Genomic DNA, 20,565 nt, shown 5'->3' with positions numbered 1-20,565 from the left:
TTAGAGACAATTTAGGAGGAAGTGGGGGAAAGTGGTGACACTTGGCTAAACATTAGAAAAGCAAATTCCTCTTTGTTTATGGTTGTTAGAAATAGTTAAGCATATGTAATTTCCTGATTGGTTTAATGGGTAATTATGTGGAATTAAAAAAATCATAAAATCATAAAAAATAAAATTAGGAAGGGGAGTTGGAAGTAAGGAGAGGAATGGTGACGTGGACAAACCAATTTTAATATATATACTAGTAGGGACCCGTGCGATTCACGGGAAAATCTGAAAGATTTAATAATTTTATTTTTCATTTAATGTTGATTTATAAAAAAATAATTATTGTTAATTGGATATGAACAAATATTTTTTAATAAATTTAGTTTTATTAATAATTTGTTGTAATTTTAATAAATTTTATTCTTTTTATTACTTTTAAATAAAATTTTGATTAATTTTAAATAAATAAAAATAATTATAAAAACTAACATTTTTATTAATTCCACTGATAAATTAACAATTATATAGGAATGACAATAGGATGGGTTCAGGGTAAGGCACCCCATCCCTTTCCCTGCCCCATACTCAAGATACTCTACCCCATCCCCGCCCTATCCCTAGTGTTACGCGGGTTCAGGGCAAGGTAACCACTCCTTAATGCCGGGTGAGTTCAGGGGCAAGGCACCCAACTCCTCATTAAGGATGGAGAATCCTCGAATTTCCCTGCCCCATTCCCAATATTGGGCGGGTTCAAGTAGACGTGTAAATTGGGTTGTGTTGGGTCGACACGACATGACCCGCATGTGGCCCATACAAAGTGCGAGTTGTATCGTGCTGGCCCACGACGCATCCCAGGCTGTGCCTCCCTCTTCTAGGATAATTTGGGGGGTTGGTTCGACATGGCCCACAACTCAAGCCCGCATGGGCCCGTTGTGTCGTGGGTCGGGCCTTGGGCTAGGCCATGCTACACACCAAGCCAAGCACAAGGCAAGGCACCCACTCTCCGTCCAAGTTTTTAAAATTGGACCGGATAGGGAACCATTATGGGGTCAAACCGTCTGACTATTCGGTCTGAACGGATGACCAACTCTGACAAAAATAATAAAAAATTAGAAAAACAATAAAAGACCAAAAATTGTTGTCCGGGTTGACAGTTTGACCACCCAGGTCAGCGGTTCGTTAACCAAATAAATGATTTTTGGACAAAAAGCGGTTTTGAGGTGAAATGGTGTCCGATTCCCAATTTTTCCAGTCTAAGCATTTGGTTTGATCCAATTTTGAAAACATTGTCATTGTCAACCCAATATTCAATTTGATGATAGAAATGATCAAAAGGATATGTTGAGTATCAACCACATGGTAAATTTCTAAAAGTACACTAAATTGTCTTTAATATTCAAAAATATAATTTTATAAAAAATTTGGAAAATTTATTGTACTTGTGTAATTTTGAAAATTTATTCAAATTTATTTAAATTTTTATTAAATAATTTATTTTCTTTTTAAATGGTATACTTATAGAGTTATACTAATTTATCTTATAATTTCTAATATAAACTAATCAATAATTTCCTTTTTCCAATATTATACTAATTTATCTTAATAATTTATGTAATTATTTGTTCAAATTATAGTTTTCCATTTCCCATAATCATTTAACTTTAATAATTTTCAATAATTTACAATGAAAATTACCTAATTTTTCAATGGTTTTCCAAAATCTATCAAATGTAATAAATTTTTCTAAAATTTCCAAAATATTCTAATAATTTTCAATAATTATTTAATGCATTTTAAATAAACTTTCAAATACTTTATATCTTTTAATTTCAAAAATGTTATTTTATGAAAATTTTTGAAAATTTTATTACATTTGTGTAACTATGGGGATTTATTGAATTTTTTAAATTGTTATTAAATATATTTTTTATTTGGTAGCTTACTAACAAAATTACACTAATTTATCTTTTATTTTTCAATATAAATTAATTAATAATTTCATTTTCTAACATTATAATATTTTGTTCCCCATTTGTATTTGGTTATTAATTATAATAATAACAATAACTACAATTTTATACTTTTTGATAATTGTTTAATATAATTCTCAATTTTATAGAAATTAGTTAAAGAGTTTTCAATTTCTATAAAATGTTGTTAGTGAGTTAATTAATAACAATATTTATTAATTTTTAGTAATTTATTAATCGTACTAATAAGAATATTTAATTTTTGGTAATTTACTAACCGTGTTTATTAACTTTTGGTAATAACATTTTTTAATACTCATTGGATATATGCGGGATTAAATACTAACCGTATTTAACTATTTATTAATTAATATGAATATTTTAAATGAGAGAGAGTGGATATAGATTGGGGGGGATGCATTTTAAGAATTGATTAGGGAGTGGCAGCATGATACTTTCTTATTGTTTTAAATGAGATACCTTAAGAGAGAGATTATAGGAATATTTTTAGGTAGTTGAGTGACATGGCTAAATGGGAGTGGTGGGAAGGGGAGAGGAGAGAAAGACAAAGAAAATGCACAGTGAGGATAATGGAGCAAGGAGAGGCATAGTGACAGGGACCCGTGCTTTGTTAAGCGAAAGTTAAACAATGGAAATACATGTGAGTATATAATTGTTTTATATTTTAACTTTTTAGTAAACAATTCGATCAAACTCAACCCGAGTTGGTCGGTTTTCTAGTATTTTAGATCAACTTTGATTTAATAAATATATATCAATATTTTATATTTAAAATTTAATTTTTTAATAGGAGAAAGTAGGAAAATTCTCATATTTGTTAGTCTAAAATATTTTTATATCATAGATTTAATTTTTGTAATTTATTTTTTAATAACATCATTGTAATTTATGAAATTTAAAGTTAACTTTTAAGTTTAAATCTTTTGAACAAACAAACTAAACAAAAAATATACCCGAATCGATACAACCCGAGTTGGTGGGTTTTCGCTAATGGTCAATCGGTTTCAAGTGACAAACTATGGACTTGACCAGATCGATTTGGTTGGTGAAACAACCTGCAACTGAACTGAACCAATCATTGAACACTCCTAATTTCAACTAAATTTATAGTCTAATCTCTAATAAATAACAATAGTTTAATCTCCAATAATTATTGAAAATTTATAGCAAAGGTACACAATCCTTGAAAATAAGTTTATAATGAAAATATAATAGATATATAATAAAAATACAATAATTACAAAATATAATAAATATGAAAATATACTAAATTAGTCAATAAATAGTGTAATCTTATATAATAGTTTAATCTCTAATAAGTACTAATCTATAAATTATAAAAAATATATAATTACTATAAATTAATTTATGAAAAATACAATAAATATGATAAATTAAATTTCAAAAGTTAAATAATAGTTGTTTAATCTCCAATAATTATTGATAATTTTCTATTAAATAACAAAAAATAAAAATGCATTTATAAATAATTATTGAAAGAATATTTATAAAAAACAATAAATAATTATTGAAAATAAAATAAATATTAATTATAGTATATATAAATATATAATGAATGTAAACTATTATTGTAAAATTATTACTTATAAATATAATTTTGTTGATAGTTATTTTCTATACTTATTAATTGATATAAGTGAAATTAGTTATTTACAATATTATTTAGTTATTGAAATAATATTGTTATTTAAATTCTTAAAATATTAATTATTTATTGAATTTAATAATCCTTAAAATTATAATTGTACTATTATTAATATGAATATTATGAATTATATTATAATTATCTTTCTACTTTTAAGAATTTTTTAATTTATTACATAATTTTGTTATTTTTAACTATTTAAAATTTTGTCTTGTTAAATATTTTGTTATTTAAATATTTAAATAATATGTAAAATGTTTAAAAATATTTATTATTTGGATTTTATTTATTTTAATGTTATTACATAATATTAAATATTTTGTTATATTATTTAGCTAATTTTATAATTTTTTAGATTTTTAGTTGTTAAAATATTTAAATGATGTTTTATTTTTTAATGTTAATTTTTTATTATTTGAATAACATTTAAATTGAATAATTCATAAAATTATAATTTATATTGTTGCTACATAATTTCAGGCTGAAATTTGTAAAAATATTGAATTATTAATAATAAGAATATTATTAAATCTATTAATTTTTTGTGTTTTGAATAAATATTTTAAATTTAGCATATAATTTCGTTATAACATTTAAATAGTTCTGAATTTTTTTTTTAATTGAAACTTATGGGAGAGGACAAATAGGAATTAGAAATAGTTTAGGAGAGAATCTCTCTACAAAATTAGAGATAATTGAAGAGATAAATAGGTGTTAGAGATAATTAAGGAGATAAATAAGAATTAGAGACAATTTAGGAGGAAGTGGGGGAAAGTGGTGTCACTTGGCTAAACATTATAAAAGCTTGATGGTTGTTAGAAATAGTTAAGCATATGTGATTTCCTTATTGGTTTAATGGGTAATTATGTGAAATTAAAAAAATAAAAAAAGAAAAAATTAAGAAGGGGGATTTGAAGCAAGGAGAGGACTGCTGACATGGTAGGACCAATTTTAATATATATATATATATATATATATATATATATATATATATATATATATATAAAGTCCAAAATTCTGGACCCGGCCAGTGATATAAAATTGGGGGTTGAATCTGTCTAGCTACCCAAACCCGAAAGTCCCAAACTGCAACCCTCTGAAGAGATCAGTCCACTTTATACTCTCCTGCTCTCTCTCTCTCTCTCTCACAGTCCATCCCTTATTAATCCTTCCTGGTGGAAGCCAGAGATGATGATTAGTCTTTTAGTTCAGCCTAAACAACCCAGGATTTTTTTGAGGTGGCAGCCTTTACTAGAGATCGGATCTGCTCCTCACACCTAGCGCCTTATAGGTATCTCACACGCACATCCTATAATGCATTGGGAACATCTCTTGTACTTATTAGTTATAATTCACGGAAGATGTTCCCAATGCACGGTGGATGTGCTTGTGAGGTGCCCATTTGTGAGGATCAGATCCCATACCTTTGCTGATGCAGGTCTTAGGAGTTTGGATTTGCTCCTAACAACACATCTCAACCGCACATTGGAAGCATCTCGTGGGGGATCTTCGCATGCACGGTGGGATGTGCTGTGAGGAGCATTTTGTAAAGAGCAAATCTAGGTGATTAGTCTTTACCATTTAGGTTTTCAAGTTAAATGGAAATCTTGGTATGACATTCTTAGTACCCGTTTGGATGGGCTTTGGCACAATGGCTTCTCATTAGACCTGTTCATGGGCCAGGTCGGGCTTTTACTCTACATTAACAGATTCTTCTAAGGCCCGAGCCCGAGCTTGACCTGACCATCGGGCCTACAACTTGGGCCCGAGCCCAACCCTCATAAAAAGCCCGAAGCCTAGGCTTGGGCTTGAGCCCGAAGTCTAGCTCATGCTGCTACTATTGCTGAAGCGGCTGAATAGAGAGAGAGAGAGAGAGAAATTATAAAGAAAAAAATAAAAAATGTATATATTAAATTATTAATATATATATATATATATTCTAATAAATATTATATATTTTATATTATATAAAATACATATTAATATATAATGTTGAGTCGGGTCGAGCTTTTTTGATAAATCCCGAGCCCGGCCTGAAACACAGTCGGACTTGTTTTGGACCCGAGGTCAGGCCTGCAGGCCTAATTACATGTCCAAGCCCGACCGGGGTGTGGGCCGGGCCTTCGGGCTACCCGACCCATGAACAAGTCTACTTCTCATGTATTAAGATGGCCCAAAACGGAGAAGACAGAAGCAAGTTTGGTGAAAATTCAAAATGCAGACGTGTGCTTTTTGAACACACTATTTTTATGACTGCAAATAAAATACTCCCAAATAGCTTATCCTGAACTTGGGTGGTCAAATCTCAACCATTGCCGAGTAACTATAGTGGCTTGATCAAAACGCATAAGCCATCCCAAAGAGGCTCTTAGTTAATGCAAATTTGTGGTTTTCTCGTTTTGAGTATCAGAGGTAGGGGTTGATTCGAGCCAAGCCGAATACTTAGCTATTCAAGCTCAACTCGCCAAGGTAGTAAAAGGCTTGACCTCGAGCTCGAACTCGATTAGAGTTATATTATTATTATTATTGTTGTTGTTGTTATTGTTATTGTTATGTATATAGCTATTCGAGCCAACTTGCGAACTGAGTTTTATTAGGCTCAAACTCAGCTTGAAGCTCGGTTAAAACCAAGCCAAATTGAACTCGAATAGCTCCTAAAGAATTCGACTCATGGTCACCCCTAATCAAAAGTGGGGGACTTGGGCTTTTGGATTGTTTCGAAAATTCAGGTATCTGGATATTAAAACCTCAACAACAACAAAAACGATGCAGGTGCGTTTGGTACTGCAGCGTTATGTTTAACTTTGAATTGGGAAGTAGGAACGGTATAAACGTCAGAGCCCTCAATGCATGGAATGATGAAAATCTATGAGCAAGTGACAATTTGGTTCCAAGTTGAACCACTCGTTCCAAACACAACTTTTTACTGATTTTGTACCTTTAGAAGAGAAATCTCTGACTCATTTAACAGGCTATCGGTTTATTTTATTTTATTTTTTGAAATTTCATTATTATGACATCACGGATTGATCTGTAAGCCCAGATGGTTGGCTGAGCCATAGGCCCATAGAGTGGTCTTTAGGATGGATGGGCCATATACCAAAATGCAACCCAAGCCCATCTCAATAATTTTCTGTGAAGAGGAATCGACTCCGGATCTCCTGCCCATCTCTAGACGTGGGCAGAGTTCTTGTGGGCAGGAGATCCGGAGTCCTCAAAGGAATCAGGTCAATTTCGAAGAGAGAACTATTGAGTAATGAAAAACAGCACATTAAATGGAAAATCATAAATATATAATATACATAATTCATTTTATTTTATTTACATAAAAACATTAAAATGAGATATATAAATTACATGAGACAGCAGGCGTTGACGTTATCATCGTTGAACATGTTGCTGACCTTGTCATCGCCTCTGTAAGACACCGGAATATTCCCATGCCGTTCACCGACGTTGTAGCCATGCCTCCAGTAGTTGTAGCTCTCTTTGTAGTCATTGCTCAAGTCCTTGAAGTAATTGGTGGCGGACGTGAAGTACAAAGGCGGATTCGGGTAGGGCCAGAACTCTGCCCTCTTCCCGCTCCTCCTCACTGCCTTCAGCACCTTGTTTCGATCCACGTACCCGGTCACCGTCACCTTCTCCATCTCCACATCCACTTCCACCGAATCAACCCCTGACTCATTCATCAATTAATGGAGTTTGTTAGTCAGTTACCTTATTTCTTCTCTCAGTACTGGCAGAATTATTAATTTTGCATCAAATAATTATAGAAAGAAAATCTATGACCCATGCAGAAAAAATATGATATGGAAAGAGTTTTGATCAATCAAAATCCACCCATGAATTTTGATATTTGCTACCACGTTTGTGATATGAGTTGTTTTTCCCATATCATAGTCGATAGAAAGCTAGCTAGCTCTGCACCTCTAAGCTTTTGTATGGCATTCTTGACAATTCTCTCGCAGCCTGTGCAGCACATCCTCACCTTTAGCTCCACGGTCTGAAACAAATTAAGAAGCAGAGAATCAGTTAATTCTCTCTGAACTCAACTGAAGTTCATATCATGCTTCATGCATGAAGACACCCAATAAATGATTTTAAAAAGATATTGGTCCTAGTTTTCTTTCTCCCTTTTATCTTTTCTCTCTTTGTTTGTTATCTTTCATTTATACTTTTTGTGTAAAACTCGGAAATACAGATTTTAATAGCACTCAAAATTCAAAGAAAAACAGAGATAAAGAGGAGTAAATAAAGATAATACACAGATTTATATGATTCGGCTTATACCTTATGTCTATGTGTGAAGGAGTAGAAAATCACTATAAAATCAACAATGGTGAAGAATATAAAACTGTGCACAACACCTCACTCACAGAAAAACCCAAAAACACTAAGGCTCAGTTTGGAAGGAGTACGAATACAAATATATACAATATAAATACATACAAAAAAATACAAAATATAAGATTTTGCACTCTATATATTTGTATTTGTACTCCTTTCAAATGGAGCCTAAATTGCAAATACACCTACGACTCTACTTGTCTCCCAAACCAAAAAGATGAATACAAGGAAAAAACCCCGAATTATATAACTCTTTGTATATGGGTTGGACCCATAAGCTGAATATGGATCGAGTCTGTACTACCAAGTTAACGTTCCAAGCATATGCTTCCACCAAAAACCAAAAAAATTGCCTTTGGCTTTTTCTCAATTTAATTGGAGACGGATCAAGTAGAAATAAATCATCTCCAAGAATTCAAGACACAAGCATAACAATACCCAATTGAAAAAATGAACACAGTTGAGATGGGAACCAAACCTGCAATGAAAGAGGTCGACTCTTGGTCTTAGGCATGTTGTTCTTCTTGATGATGCTGTGCGGAGGTTCAAATTCTGAATAGAGAAAGCAACAGTAGTCGATTGAAGGTTACGGGTGAATGTTCTCTTTGTAGTTGTGACCATGGCTATGTCGGAGGGCTTGTATATATAGATAGATAGATAAACGTGAAAGAAGAGAGTAGATGAAGACGAACCCCAGAAGATATTCCTGAAGGCATCGCTTCCTTAGGTTCTAATAATCTCTTTGTAATATATTCCAATGTTCTCCACACTCTTCCACAACTAAAAATTTGCTTGTGTTGTGCTCCAGTTAATTGGGCTTGGGGTGTGGATGTGGATCATCACTTGTCAAAATTATTAAAATCTTTTGGATAGGGAATGGTATCTAAAGCCTCAGATTGATGCGTGAAATGTGGGTCAAGCCCAGCAATAAGCCCAACACCGACATAGAAGCCAACACCGGAAGAGAGAATATTAAGGCTCAGGGAAAAGATGGGTTTGGATACAGAGGGAACAAATATTCTAAAAATCTCCTTTTTCTGGGCTTAAATTAAATTCCACTACACATTCTGACATTCATTCGTGCACCTTCTAATATTCCGACAGTTTTCTTGTAAAGTTAGTAAGAAAGATGAGCCTTTTATTTGTTTGTATTTTCTATATGCTTGCTTTATGGTTGAAATAAAGTTGAAAACAATGGTCATCAGGGTGGGCTTTTTGTAGTAGTACGTGTAACTGTGTAAGTACTTTGCTGCAACACTCTAGGCAACCACTATATAAATTAAACTTTAGCATCTTCTCTCTCAACGGGTCGGGTTTGGGACGGAACCAGTTAGAATCGGTTCTGCCCCTACATGAAATGTTGAGGATCCAAATCCGGAAGCTGACTTAATAGCGTCTGTATTTTTTGGACTCGGAATTAAATCAATCGGTTCTTGGGATTATCGGGTTTGCTCCGATAGACCTGATTATAAAAAATAAAAAATAAATATTTATGTTTAATATATATTAAATATTATATGTATAGTATATATACTTTATTTTTATTTAATACATTATATATATTGGGTCAGGTATCGGTTTGGCACTATGGTGGAACCGGTTCCGAACCGATAGTAATCGAGACCTTATATCAGGACCCAGAATCGATCCATCGGGTTTTGTTCCTAGAACCAAAACCGTCCAATTTGGTTCAGGTCATCGGGTTGGATCCGACCCATTGACAACCCTCTCTCTCATATACCACCTGAAAAGGGGTAAACTCCAAAAAAACCCCCACAGATAGGGGATGTGTTATTTTACTACCTGAACTATTAAAAGTTTCAAATACTTCCCAATGTAAGATCATACGAAAGCTGTAAAAGTCATATATGATAATCAAAAAAATCTTATATAGATAACTTTTTTGTTTCCAAACGCAGCCTAAGAAAAAAATGATGTTTAAATGGGTAATGATGAGGGTGGATTTGGCCTTCCAGTGAAATTGTGACACCTGGCACCTCATGCAAACCAAGTGCAGCCTCTTGACGACTGGGCAGCTCGGGCAGCTCGGCATAGGCAGCTCAGTACAGCTCGGGCAGCTCGGCATAGGCAGCTCAGTACAGCTCGGGCAGCTCGGCATAGGCAGCTCGGTACAGCTCGGGTAGCTCGGCATAGGCAGCTCGCCACAGGCAGCTGGCCACTCCGCAGGCAGCCTGGCGTCTTACGAAGAGCTCGCCACTTAGGGGCAGCTCGACACTTACAGGCAGCTCAACACTTAGGGGCAGCTCGGCGTATCACAGGAAGATCTTCTGCCTGAAAACTGTACCTGACAGATCCGGAGACCTGCGCCCACGTCTCTCGCTAGGCGGCGCCGTGCCTGCCAATCCTGAGAGTTGTCCCTTGACTGGCAGAGCCGTACTCCATAGCAACCGCCTGCACCCGCCACCTCAGCTCTGAGAGTAACGGCTGCGGCAGAGAGACAGAGGCGGTTACGCCTGACTTGACAGAGACTGTTACGCCTGATTTGACAGGACACCACTATATAAGGACTCTGACCCCCAAAGACAACGGGGAGAGAATGAAAAAATGGAGGTAATCCTTGCTCTCTAGCTCTCTCATTTCTCTCCAAGCTCCCTACAATCAGAATGCTAACTTAGGCATCGGAGAGTCCCCACGGGGAAAATACCCCCGGGTCCTCTGATTCAGTTCAGCAGGTCCCTCAACTCCCGCCGCGTACAAAGGAGAGGAGATCACCTCATGCAGAGGGCAGTCGAGTTGCGCTACACCAGGGAGCTCCACCATCCCCTGAGTTACAGGCCGCCTGGGAGCAGGTCAAATGACGAGTCCACCAAGGTAGTTCACCACCAGGGAGCTCGTCACCAAGTAGCTCTCCACTAGGGAGCTCGTCACCAGGTAGCTCTCCACCAGGGAGCTCGTCACCAGGTAGCTCACCACCAGGGAGTTCGCCACCAAGTAGCTCATCACCAGGCAGTTTGCCACTAGGGAGCTCCACCATCCTCTGATTCACAAGCCACCTGGGAGCAGGTCAAGTGATGAGGTACTTAGCCAAAAAATTGGTACATCTGAAAAAATTGGTACATGACCAGAAACGGTTACATCAATTGGCGCCGTCTATGGGAACACGCTACAAAAAGCTAAGTTCTCATCCTACAAAAGCTAAGTTCTCATCTTACAAAAGCTAAGTCCTCTTCTCCCAGAAAGCTAAGTCCTCACTTTTTAGAAATTGAAGCTCTCGCAATATAGTTTACATTTTTTATGAACTCAAAAACAAGCAGGGAGCTAACAGACTAAGTAACTTTACCTTCAATTCGGATAAAGCCTCATCAATCCTCTTCGCAAGGTCCCCCCTACAAAGACGAGCTCTTCGTGGCTTCCGCGGGAGTTGGCAGCCAACAGACTACATAGGCGCCCTTACCGGTCGAGCCTTCCAAGGCTCTTGTGTGAGCTGGCGACCTAAAGTTTGTAGTGCTGCCCCCGAAGGTCGAGCTCCTAGTAGCTTCTTGTAGGAGTGGGTGACCGGCATTACGAAGCTGATGCAGTGCAATCATAGCTCTAAGGCACCCACCTGGTCAGCTCGGCACCTTACAGGTAGCTCGACACCTGGTCAGTTCGGCACCTCACTGGTAGCTCGGCACCTGGTCAGCTCGGCACTTCGCTGGCAGCTCAGCACCTGGTCAGCTCGGCACCTCACTGGTAGCTCAACGCTTGGTCAGTTCGGCACCTCACAGGCAAAGCCTACGGGCCACATTACTGCTTAAGACCCAGTCACATCTTCGGCATGGGCAAAGTCAAAAAAGAGTGGACTACGAGTCACTCCCAAAAGCCTACGGGCCACATTACTACTTAAGACCCAGTCGCCTCTTCGGCATGGGCAAAGTCAAAAAAGAGTGGACTACGAGTCACTCCCAAAAGCCTATGGGCCACATTACTACTTAAGACCCAGTCGCCTCTTCGGCACGGGCAAAGTCAAAGAAGAGTGGACTACGAGTTGCTCCCAAAGCCTACGGGCCACATTACTGCTTAAGACCCAGTCGCCTCTTCGGCATGGACAAAGTCAAGAAGCGTAGACTACGAGTCACTTCCAAAGCCTACGGGCCACACTATTGCTAAATACCCAGTCGCTTCCTCAGCATGAGCAAAATCAGCAAAAGTCAACTATAAGTTGCCCCCAGAGCCTAAGGGCTACATTACTGAACTGGCGGAGACCTCCTCACCTTACAGGCAGCTCGCCATTGGCAGGTAGCTCGCCACATACAGGCAGCTCCCAAAGCCTAAGGAATTGGATCAACACTTACTAGCTCGTCGACTTACAGGCCAAAAGAAAAAATCTACTCCCTTCGCTGAGTTACTCTCAGCTCGGGAGTGGGGGCAAATGATGAGGGTGGATTTGGCCCTCCAGTGAAATTGTGACACATGGCACCTCATGCAAACCAAGTGCAGCCTCTTGACGACTGGGCAGCTCGGGCAGCTCGGCATAGGCAGCTCGGTACAGTTCGGACAGCTCGGCATAGGCAGCTCGGTACAGCTCGGGTAGCTCGGCATAAGCAGCTCGGCACCTTACAGGTAGCTCGGCATAGGTAGCTCGCCACAAGCAGCTGGCCACTCCGCAGGCAGCCTGGCGTCTTATGAAGAGCTCGCCACTTAGGGGCAGCTCGGCGTATCGCAGGAAGATCTCCTGCCTGACAACTGTACCTGACAGATCCGGAGACCTGCACCCACGTCTCTCGCTAGGCGGCGCCGTGCCTGCCAATCCTGAGAGCTGTCCCTTGACTGGCAGAGCCGTACTCCATAGCAGTCGCCTGCACCCGCCACCTCATCTCTGAGAGTAACGGTTGCGGCAGAGAGACAGAGGCGGTTACGCCTGACTTGACAGAGGCTGTTACGCATGATTTGACAGGACACCACTATATAAGGACTTTGACCCCCAAAGACAACGGGGAGAGAATGAAAAAATGGAGGTAATCCTTGCTCTCTAGCTCTCTCATTTCTCTCCAAGCTCCCTACAATCAGAAGGCTAACTTAGGCATCGGAGAGTCCCTGTCGGGAAAATACCCCCGGGTCCTCTGATTCAGTTCTCGCAGGTCCCTCAGCTCCCGCCGCCTACAAAGGAGAGGAGATCACCTCATGCAGAGGGCAGTCGGGTTGCGCTACACCAGGGAGCTCCACCATCCCCTGAGTTACAGGCCGCCTGGGAGCAGGTCAAATGACGAGTCCACCAAGGTAGTTCACCACCAGGGAGCTCGTCACCAAGTAGCTCTCCACCAGGGAGCTCGTCACCAGGTAGCTCACCACCAGCGAGTTCGCCACCAAGTAGCTCATCACCAGGCAGTTTGCCACTAGGGAGCTCCACCATCCTCTGAGTCACAGACCACCTGGGAGCAGGTCAAGTGACGAGGTACTTAGCCAAAAAATTGATACATCTGAAAAAATTGATACGTGACCAGAAACGATTACATCAGATAACTTGAGCATTTTGAAAAACTTGTAAGGTCACATGTGACATGATGCACACACAACCATTTTCCCTCGAGGAAAATGAAGACACATGTGAATGTTTGGGGGTATTTAAATTTTTTCATAATTCAAGTAGTAAAATGACACACCCTATAATTGACAAGGGTTCTTTTGGAGTTTACCCAAAAAAAAACAAGAAAATCAAAGGCAATGCGGAAGATCTATTCACTGTTAATTTCACACAAATATATGTTTAGATTCTCGATCTTGATTTAGGGTTATTTATTATTTTCATTTTGTGTTTTTTTGGGTAAACTACATTCTACTACCTTGTACTTTGGGGGGTAGTGGTAATTGTCCGCTTGAGCTTTTATTTGTGACAAAGACCCCCTCCAATGGCATTCTCACGTGCTTGTTTAAACTTTTCTAAATTTCTAAACTATCTTTTTACAATGAATTTCATTTTGTTCTTTAATTTTTTTTTGTTAGCAGTTTATTCTTTATTAATTGCATGTTGTGTTTGCTGTACTTCTTGGTCTTTTTTTTTTAAATTTTCATTTTATAAAAGTTTCTTGATTAGGTATTTCAATGGAGAGGGGCATCTTTATTGAATCTAAAAGTTAGGAGGGTCTTTGTCTCAAGTAAAAGTTAAGGGGTAATTTCCACTACCTTTAGGCACCGCTAACTTATCGAGAAGCTAATTACCGGGATAAGTGATACTCAGGTAAATAAGACAATTTTACCTAGCTAACACAATAACTATTTTAGACATAAAAACCGTTATTAAAAGGGGAAATTTTATCCCATTCAAGTGTTGACAACTTTTCCCAAAGTGAAAAAGTTTATTTACCCATTGGGAGATAGGTATTACTTACTTGGGTAAGTGATACCCAAGGAAAATAAATTTTCTGTGGATCCTACATAAATCTGAAAAAAAAATATGGATATCAACTTTCCCCCCTCTTAAAATCCAAAAAAAATGGCCTTTAAAGAACAGTATATATAATTTACCCATTTTTTTACAGAGATGCGAGCATTCATACTAAATCCAGATAAGCCATATTTTTAGAATTATTACTTTGTTTAGTATAAATGTTAATTAATGTTTTATTTTTGGTATTTGGTGCTATGCACCTTTAATAACTTACCCCTTACCCCTTTTTCCCCAAAAGTGGGGGTTGCGGGATTTGATTCCACGTCAACAATGAAACAAACTACCTAACACACCAACGAGCCAACCCTCAGTTGGTTTTAGTATAAACTAGTGAATGACCCCATACTAAGTACGAGGAAGTTAATTATATATATATATATATATGAATAAACATTAATGATTTTTATTACTGTTTATAAACTGCCACTTTTTAAGACACTCATACATTCTACGGGTCCACATAAATTGACCCTTATATGTCAAACCCATAAAATTATACGAGTCATTAAATTCAACTTGAAATGTTTATTACTTTAATTTAACCATTATTATTATTATTAATTTATTTTAGTATTTAATTTAAAATTTTTTATTTAATAATAATATTTACTAAATTTGTAATTATTTAAATATTTACTTAATATATTTTTTCCAACCGAGTATAATTATTATATAGTAGATTTGTTAATTCATATTTTCCATTTAAGAATAAACATTAATGATTTGGCTTAACAATTTTAATGACTATTAATAAATATTGATTCTTATTTAAGGTTTAATTACTGTATTTGGTAATTATTGTGGGGCATGCTTTGAATAAACATTAATGATAATTGATGATTGTTAATTCGTTTTTTGTTATTTACTTAAATAAGTATTTGATGATTGTTATTATTATTAATTATTTCTATAAATAATTGATTGTTATTATTATTTACTTAATTCAGTAATTTTGAGTAAGTAATTATTTGATTTAATCTGAATTATTTCATTTTTTAATTATTTATAATAGACATTTAGGGTAGGCTCTTTATTTGATTTAAGAGACTTACGATGTTTTTATCTAGACAATGACCCCATAGTAAGGGGCAACTACAGTATCATTTAATTTGAAATTTATTATTTAACAATAAAAAATCAATGTCCTATTGAGCAACCCACCCCCCAAAAAGTATCAATAACTTTGAAATCATTAATCTATTTATAAAATAGTAAACATAGATGGATGTTTACAACAATATTGATGCTGCACGATCTGGACACTCCTAGCTGGCTGGAACCTGGCTCCTAGTTGCGACTGACGGCACCTAAGACGAAGAGGAACGTGAAGAATTCCCGGGTAACTCTCCCAGCGGGAACACTCCGATGCTTAAGTTAGAATTCTGAGAAGACTCAAGGAAAATGCAGAGAGAAAACTAAGAGTGCTGATTGCGCTAGCTTCAATACCTTTGCTTCGCGAGGGTTGGGGTTCTCTTATACTAGAGCTCTATCAAATCTGGCGTAACCACCTCTGTCGCAGCCATTACTGCCAGGGCTGAGGTGGCGGGTGCAGGCAGCCGTTGCAGGGTATGGATTCGTCGGGTGTGCCATGCTTTTCAGAGATGGTAGGCACGCCACCGCCTGGTGACAGACGTAGGCGTTGCCTCCAGATCCGGCAGGTACGGCTGTCAGGCGAATCTTCCCTGCAGGTTGCCGAGCTACTTTGCACCAAACTACCTTGGGCTGAACTACCTTGCACCGAGGTGCTTACACTGGAGGTGAACCTCAGGCAAGTATGGATAGGAGAGTTGACGGTGCTGTCTCGAAGTGTTCCTACCTCGGCACACTTAGCCAAAAGTCGGGGTGTTCCCCTCTTAGGAAGGCAGAGCTCGGGGCTCATTAGGAGGAGCTCGGGTCTCCACCCTTAGGGAGGATTTGGGATGAGCTGGGTCTCGCTTCCCGGCGAGTTACCACATCCGCCGAGTTGTTCAGCTGGGCCTCAGCGAGCTTGTTACGCTGAGTTGTGGCCAGGCTATCGCGCTGAGTCGTCACCAATGCCAGGTCATGTCCACGTGTCCCCGTGCTACGAGGTTGGGCCAAATCACCCTATATCAATTGCCCCCCACTCCCCGTGCTGGGGGTTCTGACCCAGCACGGGGAGTCCGCGGTGTGCCGGGTGGGTTTGTCTCAGAGCTTATGTCTTCTTGTCCGAAAGATCATTGGTCGGACCGGTTCTTTGCTCGGCTCAACCAGGAGCAGCCCGGGTCGCGTACAGTTCATGTGCGGACGTCACACGATCTATGGACTCTGCGGACGTCAAAAAACATGCTAAACCGATTTCGCCTCGGGGGTCGCGTAGCCGGTTTTCTTGAGAGTCGTCAGATCATCTTGATCTTGACCGTTGATGCCCGCGTACAGTGGCTATAAATAGCAGGGGTCCTGGCCATTTTTCCCTCGCCATAAGTCCTCAGCCTTTGTCTTGAGCTCGCATCCAAAGCCTCCAACTCGGGCCAGTTCTCTCCAGTTCGGTTGTCTTCCTTTGGTGAGTCACCTTAGCCTCCTTTTCTTCCAATTTCTTTTCATTATGTCTAGTTTCGAAAGTCAGTTAGATGAGCCCGAGGTGGGTGCCTCGGCTCATGGTGACCCCGCTGGAGTCCAGTCTCCCGAGGCGCGGGAGGCCTCGGGTAACCTGGCATCCACCTCTCACCAAGGTCGGATGCCGAATAGGTTCAACCCTTCCATCATGACCCTGGAGAGGCTTCGATACCTCATCCGACAGTACAACCTGCCTAGGGAGTACACCTACAGTCTACCCACGGGTAACTTCCCATGGGAACACGACCCTGACGAGGTCGTGATTTTCCGGGAGCAGCTTATTGCCGGGCTTCGTCTTCCTTTCCACCCCCTCATTGTAGAGGTCCTGAACCTTTTCAATGTTACAATAGACCAACTTCACCCAAACTCGATCCGTAACGTGGTCGGGACCATCTCCCTCTGTTATGAGTACGTCCTCCCTTTGAATTTAGACATCTTCTGTTCCATCCTAACAATAAAGAAGAGCGCTTCATGCGTTCTCCCCGAGCACAGGAGTGCCTACTACTTGTCCCCCCGCCCGGGCTTCAAGCTGCTGCACAAGCTTCCTAGCAAAATCCCGGCCTGCAAGCAAGACTACTTCGTAGTCCGAAACACTAAGGGGTGGCCCTTCCCTACTCATTGGAGGGCGGCTATCCAAGACCCCGACATTATTCTGGATAAGAAGACAAGGGAGACGCTCCAGTCGTGGGCTGAGCTCGGCTTTAATTACAAGGACTATGTTGCCGAGAGCAAGCTCATACAGGCCGACTTGAGCCCGAGTAGGTAGTCTTATTTAGTACCTTAGTCACTTGGCTTGCACCTCCCTTTCTCTCTTTTTTTTTTTTTTTTTTGAGTTTACTAATGCCAAGCTCCGTTGCAGGTCCCATGGAAGCAGAGAAGCTTAAGGGGGAGAAGCTCTTCAGCCACATGAAGGGGAAAAAGAAGCGGGCTGCCAAGAGAGCTCACGTTGAGTCCCTACAGGCCCCCACTCCCGAGGCCAAGCTCCCGTAGGCTCCTTTTTCTGAGCCCGAGCTTCCTGATGCTCCTCCGGTCATCGATTTGGAGGAGTCCTTACCACCTCGGGAGCACGAGACCTTGGCTGAGCCTGCTATGAAGGCAGCTGCGGAGCCTAAGGTCATCATTGGGGCCATCAACGCAACAGCTGAAGCCTCCGTTGAGCCCATCCGCACAACCGAGACGGCAATCTCCAGCTTAGAGAGTCAAGAGGGAGCTCGAAGCATCCTGGTCCCTCAGTGCGGCCTTTGGAAGAGCAAGGGGGCTGTCTACATCGAGGAGGTCTCACTCTGGGCCAAACTCACTCCTTCTCAGCTCGGAGCCCGAGCTGCTACCCACACAATGGTGGTAAGTTCTCTTTCCTCTCTTTTTTCTTCTTTTTTCTTTTTTTTTTTTATATATCTCATCGGTGATAACCAGCCTTTTGTCAGGCGAATTCCGTCATGCATGCCTTGATCCTTTAGTCTGAGAGGAACCTGAAGCGAGTCCTTACTGTCGAGGAGTCGTCTCGCATAACCCATGCTGATCTGAGGGCAGCTCGTAGCCAAATCCACCGACTGGAGATCGATGTTATGGCTCAAAAGAACGTCATCGCAGCTCTGATGGCGGAGAAGGAAGAGCTGTCACGTGGGAGGGACGTGCTGAGGAGCGAGGTGGACGCCCTCAAAGCAGAGGTGGAAGGCCTCAAAGAGAATAAGAAGGCCCTTCTGCATGAGGTGGAGTTCCTCAAGGCCAATATCGAGGAGAACACTGAGATCTTCACTCAAGGCAAAGAGGAGACAAAGATCAAGGTTGTCACGGACTACGTCCAACCGGACAAGTTCGATGCTGTTCTGGGGGAGGCCTATCGTAAGGGCTTTAAGCTCAGCAGGTGGTTAATAAGGCATACATACCCCGAGCTTGACACAAGTGCCATCACCACCTTGCGGATCACGAACGAGATAGCCCGCAAAGCTACAGAGGATCCGGACTCCAAAGAGGAGGATGGTGACAAAGAGGTAGATGTTGCCGACCAGGCTGAAGCTTCTGAGGAGGTCCCGTGCAGAGATGACGAGCCCCCGAAGTAGTTGTTCTTTGTACTCCGAGCCTGCGAGCTCAGTTTTAGTTTCTTTTTTTCCCTTTTTGTCAAGCTCATTGTACAGAACTATCTATTAATGAAATTAGCTTATTTGCGAAGTGTTTTTACTCACCCAAGCGATTGTGTTACCCGAGCTATCGTAGTCAAGTGCACGAAGTAGGGTTTCTCAACCGTTGCCACCTCGAACTGTCTTCCAACACCTCGCAGGGGTGGTTTTCTTGACATACACCGAGGTGACTGACATAGTAAGGCATATGCCCGAACTGTCTTCCGGTTGTACGCCGAGGTGGGCTAAGCACCGTGGAATCCATACCGATCTGCTTGCGTCCTTGACATACTATGCACTATGGTGCCGAGCCCCTTGGTCAGCTCGATACTTTAGCCCTTTGGCTGGGGGAGGAGTGGCTTCAGCCATTCTTAGAGTTCGCTCGTGTCATAGAGGCGACTAGGTTATAACGCCGAGGTCTTTGTTAGTTTGGCATTTTGGCTCTTGGGCTCTGGGAGTGACTCGTGGTCTATTCTTGGAGTCCGCCCATGGCATAGGAGCGACTGGGTTCGTCGAGGTCTTTGTTAGCTCGGCATTTTGGTCCTTAGGCTCTGGGAGTGACACGTGGTCTACTCAGTTATTTATAGGTAATATTGCCTTAGGTTGACAATATTCCATGCCCAAGGTATTTGTTTCCCTTATAGGGTTTTGAGCTCGTATGTTCCTTCCCCGAACACTCACTTTACTCGGTATGGTCCTTCCCAGTTCGGACCGAGCTTACCAACACCGGGCTCAGGCACCATAACCTTACGAAGAACCAAGTCGCTGACGTAGAGAGTCCACTTCTTGACCTTGGCGTTATAGTATCGAGCTACTCTTTGCTGGTAGGCCGTGGTCCTGATGTATGCGAGGCCCCGTACCTCGTCAAATAAGTCGAGGTTGGTACGTAGCTCATCTTCATTTTCCTTGTCATCATATGCTTCTAATCTCAGCGAGGGAACCTCGACCTTAGCTGTAATGACTATTTCGGTGCCGTAGGTGAGGTTGAAGGAGGTCTCTCCTGTAGCGGTCTTTACCGTGGTACGATAAGCCCATAATACGTTGGGCAGCTCGTCTGCCCATAGTCTCTTAGCTCGGTCCAGGCATGCCTTTAGCCCGCAGAGGATAGCTCTGTTCGTGACTTCCGCTTGTCTGTTTGCTTGAGGGTGCGCCACTGAGTTGAAGTTCTGCTGAATTCCCAAGTCTTGGCACCAGTTCTGGAATTTGATGTCCTCGAATTGCTTACTGTTGTCCGAGATCAGTACCCGAGGTAGTCCGAAACGACACACTATGCTCTTCCAAAAGAAGTTCTGCACATTCCGGGTTGTGATTGTTGTGAGAGGTTCAGCCTCAACCCACTTGGTGAAATAGTTAACTTCCACCACTAGGAACCTCCTTTGCCCTGTTGCTGGTGGGAATGGCCCGAGTATGTCGATCCCCCACTGTGCGAATGGCCACGGGCTAGTGAGGTATTTTAGGTCGGCGGTAGGCTAGTGGTGGATGTTGGCGTGCTTC

General features: G+C 40.5%; 1 protein-coding gene across 1 annotated transcript; it reads right to left on the bottom strand.

The window, feature by feature from the left end:
* Positions 1-6,930: 6,930 nt before the first annotated feature.
* Positions 6,931-8,744, bottom strand: LOC104605918 (heavy metal-associated isoprenylated plant protein 44-like). The gene is made up of 3 exons (XM_010270870.3): positions 8,471-8,744; positions 7,573-7,648; positions 6,931-7,321 (listed from the first exon to the last, which is right to left on the bottom strand). Exons 1-3 carry the CDS (start codon positions 8,504-8,506, stop codon positions 6,999-7,001), a joined length of 435 nt encoding a protein of 144 aa, XP_010269172.1. The 5' UTR covers positions 8,507-8,744; the 3' UTR covers positions 6,931-6,998.
* Between the last annotated feature and the right edge of the window lie 11,821 nt (positions 8,745-20,565).

This window comes from Nelumbo nucifera, chromosome 1, assembly GCF_055504915.1.
Source record: "Nelumbo nucifera cultivar China Antique chromosome 1, China Antique-T2T, whole genome shotgun sequence".
Taxonomy (NCBI): Eukaryota; Viridiplantae; Streptophyta; class Magnoliopsida; order Proteales; family Nelumbonaceae; genus Nelumbo; species Nelumbo nucifera.
Note: the sequence above shows the minus strand (reverse complement) of the source record. Positions and strands in the feature narration are given on the sequence as shown.